The 11,581-nt window shown below is 46.1% G+C and overlaps 1 protein-coding gene across 1 annotated transcript in view; it reads right to left on the bottom strand.

Annotated features, from left to right (window-relative positions):
- LOC119445196 (structural maintenance of chromosomes protein 4) overlaps nt 1-11,581 on the bottom strand; it is a 106,474-nt gene that overhangs the window by 74,349 nt on the left and 20,544 nt on the right. The window contains exon 11 of the mRNA XM_049662942.1: nt 7,388-7,509. Coding sequence (XP_049518899.1) covers nt 7,388-7,509 — 122 coding nt within the window. The remainder of the gene's footprint in view (nt 1-7,387; nt 7,510-11,581) is intronic.

Genomic DNA, 11,581 nt, shown 5'->3' with positions numbered 1-11,581 from the left:
GCCAGACGTTCGCGTGGGAAACGCCCAGAATTAGTGTAGGCATAGTTAAGGACATGTTTAGTGTGTATTTTAGTGTGTTCATTAGGTTGTACATTTGTTGGCATTTATTTATTCATTGTCTTTTAGTTCAGTGTGTAGCTTGATTTTCGGTTTGAGGCTTTTTGGCTTTGAGTTCGCGTGTAAATAAAATCTGCTTGCTGTGTTGCCATGCCTCTTCCCTCTCCATCTCTCAAAACACCCGCACGCCCCCGAGATCAGTGACAACAAAACACATCACAATATTGCACACATTGAGAACAGAAAGCTGTATTGGGAGTTTTTCATAGTGCTCTACAATTTTCTCATTGACACTTTTCATCTAATGATAATAATTGAGAAGTTGATTAATTAATTATGACTAATTATCTAATTAGGTGGAATGCAATAAATAATCTAAGTATCTCTAAGCGACCGCAAACCGCATTACCTTGGTTCTGTTGAGCTAGGTGGCATTCGCATATTCTTAAAGTTTGGCTAAAGTTACGTGGGACACCCTGTATATATATATATATATATATATATATATATATATACACACACACACACACACACACACACACACACACACACACACACAGTCGAGTACCGCTACAACAAAAATCACAGGACACGCGAGAACTTTCTTTGTGGCGGAACTTCGTTGACATGAAATTAGTATGTATATACCATAACTTCTGGTGTATAAGTGGCGCTTTCTGAATTTTTCGCCGGTGCATCTTATACACCGATGCGACTTGTGTACGTTTCCTTCCCCGGCAAAACTGCCGTCAAAATCGGATTGGAGGCTATGGCCACGCAAAGCACGCTGGGTTGACCTCCTCTGCCATTTAATTAATTGCTATGGGTTCTGTGCGTGCTATCGAGTTCCCGCACGCGTGCGAGGACGCAGCAGCAACGCAAGGGGCAGCAGGCCAACTGCGAATAAACCGACCCAGAAGTTGTCGCATCTACAGATTGCTTTCAAGATACGGCGCACGCCGTTGCGCAAACTTCGCAGTTGCTATCAAAGTACAAGCCGACCCCCTCCCTCCCACGATACCATCCCGCTTTCCTCCTCCGGCTCGCTGTCGCACGCTTTCACTTGCACAGAAGGCATACGGCACACGAAGACGATGTTATCGCCTTTGGACTTCATACGGAACATTGCGGCGACCAAGATTGCAGAAATGCACCTGGTGCAATCATCGCTATCACAATTATGTAGGAATGACACCCATACGCTTGCACGCGACCCGCGTTTACGGAGTGAAACGTCACTAATTTTTTAAAATCGTATACCGAAAGAACAGGTGCATCTTGTACACCAGTATATACATTTTTTTTTTCGGAAGAGCTGTTATTTTTAGGAGGGTGCAACTTACACAAAGGTGCGAGTTATAGCCTGCAAAATACGGGTACAGGGTAATACGGGCGAACGAAACCGAAACCGTCGTCCGGGAAATCTTTGCGATGGCGGAGGGGCAACGGTTTAGACGTCCTAAGGCGGTCAATGAAGTGTCAACTTAACGAGAGAATGCATTTCGCGCCGCAGTTACAGCATTTTTCATGCATTTCGACCGACGCCTAACTCAAAGCATGTTCCCGGCCGATTGCGAAACACTCGCTTCGCGGCACATGCACCGTCGCAATGAAGCAGTTTGAATTATCTCAATTTCATTGCATATTTATGACAGTCGGCAAGCTTGGCAAGCTTGCGCTTACCGGAAGTTTTATTTCCAGAAGTCGGTCAGCCTGGATTTCTTACGCTTCACGGCAAGCAAAGGCGTTACGTGAGTTCCACAGTCCATTAAAAGAGCATCGCAATGCCATTGTAACCGAGAAATTTCGTAGCTGGTCGGGTTTTTTGGGGCAGAGTGGCGCAATTTCGACATATATCATGGTTTTGGCGCAAAAACACGAAATTGTATCAAAATGGCGCAATTGACGCAGCCGTTGCACCTCTGTTGAATAAATCCCCCACCTTAGTCCTCTGCCGTTTTTTTTTCTTTACTTGCTACTATTCGAAGTATTCACTTTGAAATTATTCGAGAAGAATTACTATTCCCTTCGAATTCGCTTCGAGCCAAAAAAGCACTATTCGCACAAGCCTAGTATGCGCTCGTGTTTTGTGGTAACCCAAGTGGCCTGACGTAGGGTCATCGTGTGAGTTCTGCAGAACTTCAGCGTGAAGAGAGGGCGGTAGAACGGGAACCCATCGATGGCCTTCCAGGTGAAAAATGTAACGGTAGAGCACGTCGTCTTCGCATTTGAATAGTTTGAGCTGTTTCTGTAGCCTGGCACTGGGTGGAGATGAAACACCGGTAAGGTGATTGATGATGGCATGGCAATAAGAATCGGCGCGCTGGTGAGTGGAAAGCGCTGAAGGGTAGTTTGATGGAGTCAAGGAGGAAATTGGTGTAATAGACGATGCGTCCTCCGTGTGGCCAATTTGACAAGGTGATGCGATGTGCTCCGATGATGGTGGTAATGGGCATCGTGAAAGAACATCGGCATCTTGGTGCTTCCTTCCGGACTTGTATATGACATCGCATCGAAATCATATGCTTGTAATTGGAGTATCCAGCAGCCAAGGCATCCAGACAAGTTTTTGATTATCGACAACCAACATAGGGCATGGTGGTCGGTCACAACCGTGAAATATCGACCGTGGAGGTATGGACGAAATTTCGGAATGGACCACATAACAACCAAACACTCTTGTTCGGTTATCGAGTACTTCTTTTCTGTGAAAGTCAGAATGCGACTGTATATGCAACAACCTTTTCGCAAAGTTCGTGGTTGCGCTGCAGCAGTACGGCACCAATTCCCTGACTACTAGCGCCAGTATGCAGTAATGTGGGCGCCTTATCATCAAAATGACAAAGGTGGGGATGTTAGTGCGCGCTTGAGTTCTTGGAATGCGGCTTCACACTGATCGTTCCAATCGAAAGAAGTGGAACTAGCAAGGAGCTTGTGGAGGGGCAAGGCAATGCTGGCGAAGTTCCGGATAAAATGTCGAAAGTATGAGGTGAGTCCAAGGAAGCTGCGCAGTTCTTTTGCATGAAGTGGGCGTGGAAAGTTGAGCACTGCAGAAATTTTGTCCGGATAGGGCTGGATGCTGTCTTTGCTAAGGAGATGACCCAGGACTTTAATCGTTGTGCTAGCGAAATGGCACTTCGTGTTTAGTTGAAGTTCGGCATTAGAAAGGCATATTAGCACGTCATCTAAGCATTGCAGATGGTCAGTGAAAGTCTATGAAAACACGACGATGTCGTCGAGGTAACATAGACAAGTTTTCCACTTGAGGCCCTGAAGAAGTGTCTATCATCCTTTCAAATGTGGTGGGAGCATTGCATAGGCTGAAAGGCATTACATTAAACTCGTAAAGACCGTCCGAGTAGAAAAGGCAGTCTTTTCTTTGTCCGTTTCTTGCATTGAAAATTGCCAATATCCGTAGCGAAGATCAAGGCTGGAAAAGTATTGCGCGCCTTGCAAAGAATCAAGGGCGTCATCAATACGGGGCGATAAGGTGGCGGGTTCAAACACCTTGTGGTGTATATTGTGAACCCACTACCGGTGAAACCGTGATTAGGTGCAGCTGGACTTCGCGTCTCTGTGTGAAGTGCATAATTAGCTGCACGGCGAACTAGCCCAGGAAATCGATACGGGGCATCGGATATACAGCCTTACAGGTGATCTTGTTTAGCGCGTGGTAGTCAACACAAAATCATGCCGATCCATCCTTCTTTTGCACTAAAACGACGGGTGATGACCAAGAACTGGCGGAGGGACGTATGATGTTTCTTTTCAGCATATCGGCGACGTTCTCCTCGATGATTTGGCATTCAGCCAAAGAGGCTCGGTAGGGGCGACAGCGTACAATAGTCTGGCCATCGGTGTCGATACGATGGGAGGCAACGGAGGTCTATCCGAGTGACGAAGCATTCATGTCAAAGGAGGCCTGATGTTTCATGAGTAATTTTAGCAATGCTTCACTCTGAGCAGCAGTACGGTTCGGACTTATCACGCAAGAAAGGGCAGATGAAGCAGATTTGCCCTGTTGAGGAAGGGCTTGCAAGGCGGCAAGAAGAAGCAGGGAGACTGGTTGGGTGTCGACATAACAGGTCACTGCAGAGCCTTGAGGTAGGAGGATTGTCTCAGTGGTCCTGTTTAAGGTGATGAGTAATGCAGCGCTTTCTTTGAACCGCACCAGGCAATAAACAAAGACAATCCCACGGGCAAGACAGCGGCCGTAAGGAGTGATGAACACGTCGGCATTGGTGATGTCTGTAGAAGAGAGAGTTATGATTTGCTCGTGGCCGGGGGGCAGTAGAGAATCGGCAGCAGTGAAAAAATATAGTCGTGGCTCCTAGGCACTCCCCCAGCAATGAACTGTCTCGGTCATATGGACTACACGTTGACGGCAAGAGATTAAGGCGGACGCTGACAAGAGGAAGTCTCAACCTAAAATAAGTTCATGAGTGCACGGGAATAAAATCGCGAACTTAATGTGATGGCGGATACCATCAATGAAGACGCGTGCTGTACAATGGGCTGATGGCCGAATCAGTGTTGCATTAGCCCCAATCAAGGATGATCCAACATAAGGCATCTTCACTTACCGCAGACGGGAGCAGAGGTCCGCACGCATAACAGATATTGTAGCTCCCGTGTCAATCAAAGCTAACAAATGCACACCCTCCACAGATACCAATAACATGTTCGACAGACGTTAAGGAGGACTTGTATCACTTCGCGGCGATGCAGTTTTCCCTCCAAAAACTGCACTGGTTAGTTTTCCGGTCCCTGGACATGGAGTTGGGAGACAGGCCGAAGTGGCGAAACATAACGTCGGAGCGGCGTCTCGAGGTACGTGTGTTGTGGGCGGTGTTGGAGAAGTCGACCGGAGAAGGAGATCGGCGAGCGGGAGGATTATCGTCGTAAGTGCGGTAGACGCGAGGAAGTGGCTCATCACATTCAAAGGCAGCGGAACCACGACGTTCGTCTTGCTGGTTGTGGCGGTAAAATGGGAAATATGTCCTCGAAAGCAGCAGTAATAGCAGATAGACCTCGACGAACGCCAGGCAGAGTAGTAAGGCGGGTTTGGAGCTCAGGCGAATAAAGGGGCCAGGTGATCGTGAACAGGCGCAGGCGGTGCCATTGGAGATGGTGCGGCTGGCATTGCAGCAACCTGGGCGTAAGAAGCCGGTTGTAGGCAAGAAGCGTTGGCATGGTGGGCGTTCTGCAGGGAGGCCAATTCCTCCTTAATAATGCCGCGCAGGTCAGGTGAGCCATGCGCTTGCAATTCCTCACGAATTATGGCTCCAATGATAGACTGGAGCTCAATAATGTTTGCCAGGGGGTTGTCGGAAAAGACTGGTTGCAAGCGTATTGATTGCAAGGTGTCGAGGCGCTGACAGATGGAGACGACGTCCACGACACTGTCAAAGGGTTTTGAGCAGCAAGTGCGTTGAAGGCAGTAGATTCAATACCCAAAGGTTTCGCACGCGGTCAGTTTCTGGCATGGCACTGTGGACACGGCGGCAAAGCGTGAGGATGTCCTCAATGTACGAGGTATACGACTCGCCATAATGCTGGATGCGCCCAGACAGCCTCTTTTTCGCAACTTCCGAACGAACCGTGGGTGTGCCAAAAGTTTGCCGTAGCTGCTCCTTGAAAGACGACCAATCACGGAAGGCTCTCTCGTGATTAAGGAACCATGTCTTGGCTACTTGAGAGACGTAAAACGGTAAGTTTTTTAACCTAGATGTCTCGTTACAGTTATTGTACTCGCTGACACGATCGTAGGTGTCGAGCCAGTCTTCAACGTCCTCACCAGGCAAGCCAGAGAAGACTTCAGGATCGCGATACCGGTTGTTGGCCGGGCTGGGAGTAGGGGTGGCTGGCACTTGAACCTAGCTGGTTGATGCTGCGGGCTGGTCTTGCGACATGGCGGCCTCCTGGCGTAAGCAGAGTCCCGAACGTAGCTCCAGGAGAGATCTTAAAGAGGATTGAGCTCGAAGGGATCTTAAAGCGCCTCCACTTGAAATATCATGGTCGAGCTTATGCTTTATTCCAAGAAAGAAAGATGGAACCGACGTAAAAACGAACATGAGCCAATGATTGATGATGGTTTTGTACAGATGAAGATGATGTTTGCATAAATGCTTACAATATTAATTTGTAATGACCATTGTCTGTTCTCGTGGCCAACATTGCCTACCATGCAATGTAAGTGGGCATAGTAACCACAAGGTGAGACCATGCCAATGCAACAGCATGCCGTACAATATGACAGTACTGCAAAGCCCCTTCTTATTTCGATGTTTACAATTGTGCACCCCATTGCATATATTGCACTAAATGGCAATAATTGATTTAACAAAGTTTTAATTAACTATAGTAACCCAGAAATAAAAAAATGACCTTTTTAAATCACCCCCTTATATTTCATCGCGAATTGACCACAACGTCAAGGTACAAGTACCAACTTGCCGCACAAACCTTTTCTTCAATTCCTTCCTGCCCAAGACAGCATCCGAATGGAACCACCTCCCCACCTCGGTCGCCAGCAATCCGGTTCATTCATCCTTTCAAACTGCTGTTTCTAACATTATATAATGATTCACCACTCCTCTCTGTAACGCCATCAGGCATTGAGAGTATGTTAAATAAATAAATAAAAGTAACGGATATAACAAAGTCATTTCGGCCGCCCTTCAACTTTTTTATAATGAGGTTGAAGTGTAAACTAAATGTGAACATTTTTCAAGTACTTTTAGAAGATTTAGAAATGTCAACTGTGCCCAAATAAACATAATGTTCAAGCAAAATTACGGTAAATTTTCACTCTCATGGGCATAGTATAGACATAACTAAAACATGACAACTTGCGTAGTGGAGCAGGCTATGTTGCTTAGGTAGCCACACCGTACCGGCTATACAGTGATCATCACTTTCTGAAGAGTCCTGTACTTGCAAAGAAACCTCATAATCCTCCACTCATGTTTTTCATAAATGCTTCATAACATTCATTCTATGTAATGACAGAAACTTGCTAATTTTAAGAATACTAGAATGTGAACATGGTTGTATATTAATTGTGCAAATAGCTGCCCATTATTCATTATTCGATTCGGTCTCAAAAATCACTATTTGCACACCCATACAATTTACCAATAATTCTACCTCCCTAATACTAAGCTTCTTACTGTAAAAGTCGCTTTTACGGTATTGCAGAAGGATACTTTACTAATAATACAGCTGACCTTTAATTTTCTTCAGTGTCCCTTGCACAAGGCAAACTTGCACTTTCAACACTAAGGAGCAGCAAAGCAAGTGCACAAAACGGGTGTTCATGCAAGCTTACCTGGATTTGTCGGTTAGTAAGTTGTTCACTTGCTCAAGGTTAAGCTCGATTTCCTCCAACCTTGACATCTCTCGCTGGTACGTGCTGACACTGAGGTCCAGCTCCAATTTGGCAATCTCATACTACAGTGGCGGGTGGTGGAGGGAGTAAAGCAACAAGGACAGTTGTGCAACGGTTAGAGCAAAGACCACTAATGCAGTGTTGCCGCTGATGAGCTGAGATTTGGAGCAACTTTTGGAGCAGCAAAATCTTAATTTTGGGGCAGTTTGGAGCATCCAGATTCAGATTGTGGAGCACTTCGGAGCTAATAAATGCCAGCTGTTGGACACGTCCTAGGCCATTTCAAACACTTAAAATTGATAAGCATTATTCCAGAAAGCATTTGCTTGCTGTAAAACAATGTTGCTCTGCCTCCAAATACATGAGTTTCCCTTTAATTAAAATGAAGGCAACAAACCTGTTCACACAGTGTGCTGTAATTAGTTTATATCAAGTTGAGTGAAGCTGCTCAGATGGTGCCTTTTATACATTGTATGATTTTTTCATTGACAGCTGACACTTTGTTGTCTTCAGCAAGGCTCTAGCATCAGTCAGAAACACCCGACCAGACTCAATGTCATCAATGCTTTTCTGAGCCAGGCAAGCCTTGATGAGCACCTCGTAATGCTCAGTCATTGCTTCACACGACACCCAGGTACTTTTCAACGGTCTGTTTTTCCTCATAATGCTGAAGCTTCTGTTCAGCAACTGGCCGATTCACAACTGGCGTCAACCAATTATTTCGACACCAGCAATTCAAACAAGCTCGATGATTCGGACTACCTTGAGGCAGCATCACTGGCCCATAAATTTGAAGTATAAGTACGACCGAAATTTCGGACACCTTAAGGTACGCCATTCTATATAATTCGGACTCCACCTGCACGACTGCATTTTAATTTGAATACCGAGTTGAGCAGAAATAGCAATATTTTGGCATTGATACGTCACATAGCCGCAGCATAGTGGTCAGCCTTGTTGCCGACACATCCTGGAAACGGAAACTTGCGAAGCCTAGTTAATCCAGCACCGACCGCGCTCAAACCGTCGGCCAAGCGAACTCCGGCAAGCCATTCGGGAGTGTGTTCGGGTTGGCTCCACGCATCCAGCGTTTATTCATTGATATGTTAACTAGCAACACGGTCGCGGCAACTAAAGTTGTTTAAGCAGTGCCGACTACGCCCTCAATGTCTCCGCCGACGAGGACAGTGACTGTTTACAAAAAAAAAGAAAACTGCCATCATTCGGCTATGATAACACGGTCGACTCCTGCACGGCAATTTTGTAGCGATGCATTCCGCTCGATTCTATATGCCGCCCTTATCATCCATCGTTATCTGCCAGCTGATACCAAATAACGCAGGCGGAGCGCCACTCTTATACCACTGATGAAGCGCAAGGAGTGGCAGTAGAAAAGGCATCGCTACAAAATCGCGGTCCTGTTGCCAAAGGTTGAAGATTCGGTGCATGCATTAATTGTACTTTCGTCTATTTGTGGCAACAGCATGACAATGGTAGAGATACGAACTGACCAGATCGTAGGCAAGCATACGTGCGCGAAGGACTGCATTGACAACTTTGGCTTTATTTTTAGACGATCCCTTTCTGGGATGCTTTCACTTTCGCGACATTTCGCGCGAGTAGCACTGGACACGTCGACAGATGATAGCGCTCCTGGCATACTACCAAGTCTGCCGACGCTAACGCGAAATCCCGCAAAAGTGAACATATCCCCAAAAGGGTCAACCGTGAATAATGGCTTTTTTGGCCACTGGCGGAATATATTTAGTTATATTCTGGTGAATTTGGATATTTCTGACTCCCAATTTGAACTTTTAGGCAGTCCCCATCGAGCCCGAATTATCGCAGTTGCCGTTCGATTTATGAAGCCGCTTTAGTCATGCGCGGTACGCACGTCTGCAGGCCACTGCAGCCACACGCGTAATGCGCAGGCGCTAATTTGGGCGCACTTCGGCGCAAAATCGTGTATTTTTATCAGGATGGCACAGGAAATCTCGTATGGCGCAATCTGGCGCAAGAGTGGGAGCACTGCTAATGGTACTACAACACAGGACAGAGAAAGGACAAGGATGTAGAGCTGCAGGAGGATATGTTGGAGGACACAAAGTAGGACCTCACATATGAGAAATAAACGTCAAGGTTCTTGAAAACATTTTGTGCAGCACAAATAGACAAGAGATAAAATAACACAAATGACGTACATGGACACTGACTTCCAAATGTTTATTTAGGAACTGTTCAACCAAGTTTGTCTGCATGCAGACTTGTGGTAAAAGCAACAATTCACAACTAAATATGACCATCATAAAAGTGCATTTTTGATTTGTCAATTTTTGCTTTAAATAGAGGTCCAAAGCGTCTAAAACTCCAGAAAAAGTACTAGCAAGCGTCAAGAACACCTTAAGTATATAATTAATACAGTCAAATCCCCCTACAACAACGAAATTTCAGCCACAACGAAGATTTTCCGATTCCCCGTCAGCTGCTTACAGAAAGTAATACAAAAAAAGTCCCTTCATAACGAAGGCGTTTTATTCAGTATTTCCGCTTCAATGAACTTTTCAAGAACGAAACTGGGACTGAATTGAAACTGAAACTGCAGAGTAGTCAAATTAGAAGGCCTTTCCAAAGCTGTGACGATCGTATGTCCTCTGGAACGAGGTTTTCGCAAACGAAATCAAATTCAAAGTACTGGTTTAAGCCACTGCAATCCATAGCCACGCGTGATCATCAAGTGCCTGCACGACACTGCAGGGGATCACCACAATCGCTGTGTTTTCTGTGGTGTGTGCCCGATCGAAATGGCTACGCCAACGAAGAAGCGTAAATTTCTCTCTCTCTTGAGGAGAAGGCACATACGATCGCCGAAGCAGAAGGAAAAATCTCAGTTTCACCCACAAAGCGAAGCATCGGTTGTGATAGCAGATTAGTAGACAGCTATACGAACTCAAGATAATAGTTTTATTGACCGTATAAACTTGTAAACATTCGCTAACTAAATTACAGGGCATGGTGTCACACCCGCACAGTTAAACAAGAACAGATCTCGCTTGATGACCACGGAAACTCCGTGTAAACACGCTGGAGTGAGACGCGGCAAGCAGCGAACGAATTGACCGCCGTGCCGTCTCTCGCTTCACCGCAAACTAAACATCGAAAGCACAGCGCACACGACTCTACCGGCACTACTTGCACTTTGCCCACATCGCAGATCGCTTTGAAGATGAGGCCCGCGCGGGCGCTCACTTTGTGCACGTCGCAAATTGCTTTCAAGATAGTGGCTGCGCCTCAGCCGCTGTTGTCAACAAGATGCTAACGTCTCGTCGTCTGGGGAAAATGACTATCCGCTAGACACCCCGACTCCGGTGACTACTTTGAAAGTATTGGATTATTTTCGCCTCATCAGAAAAGTTATCAGAACCCACGACAATTGCAATGGCTCTTTTAACGGATTTTGAGACTTGCGTAATGCCTTTGCTTGCCATGAAGCATAAGAAATCCAGGCTGACCGACTTTGGGAAATAAAACTTCCGGTTAATGCAAGCTTGCCGACTGCCATAAATATGCAGTGAAATTGTGATAATTCAAACTGATTCATTGCGATGGTGCATGTGCCGCAAAATGAGTGTTTCACGATCGGCCGGGCACGCGCGTTGGGTTAGGCGTCAGCTGCAATGTACAAAAAATGCTGTAACAGCGGCGCGAAATGCATTCTCTCGTGAAGTTGACACTATCAACTGCCTTCGGTACGTCTCTACCTTTGCCCCCCCGCCATTGCGAAGATTTCCCGGACAATTGTTTCGGTTTCATTTGCGGCTTTGCCGTTTGGCATACGTATATACATATCAATTTCGCGTCAATTAAGTTCCGCCACAACGAAATTTTTCGTGTGTTACGTGAATTTCGTTGTAGCGGGACTCGACTGTAGTAGTTGTTTATATAACATAGGTTTTGTCATGGTACCTGGAGGTGGACGCATCCTACGCTGACTCGCTTTGCTCCTGCAATCGCTGTGGCTGCCATACACAAGCACAGCCAGAAGAAACGCATACAGCACTATTAAATATTTTTTTAGGAGCAGCATCATAACACCTAGCCTTATTGGTACGAAATGTCAGCAAATTTTGCTATGTC

The sequence above is a fragment of the Dermacentor silvarum genome, chromosome 1 (genome assembly GCF_013339745.2).
Source record: "Dermacentor silvarum isolate Dsil-2018 chromosome 1, BIME_Dsil_1.4, whole genome shotgun sequence".
Lineage (NCBI taxonomy): Eukaryota > Metazoa > Arthropoda > Arachnida > Ixodida > Ixodidae > Dermacentor > Dermacentor silvarum.
This window is presented reverse-complemented; position numbering and strand designations above follow the sequence as displayed.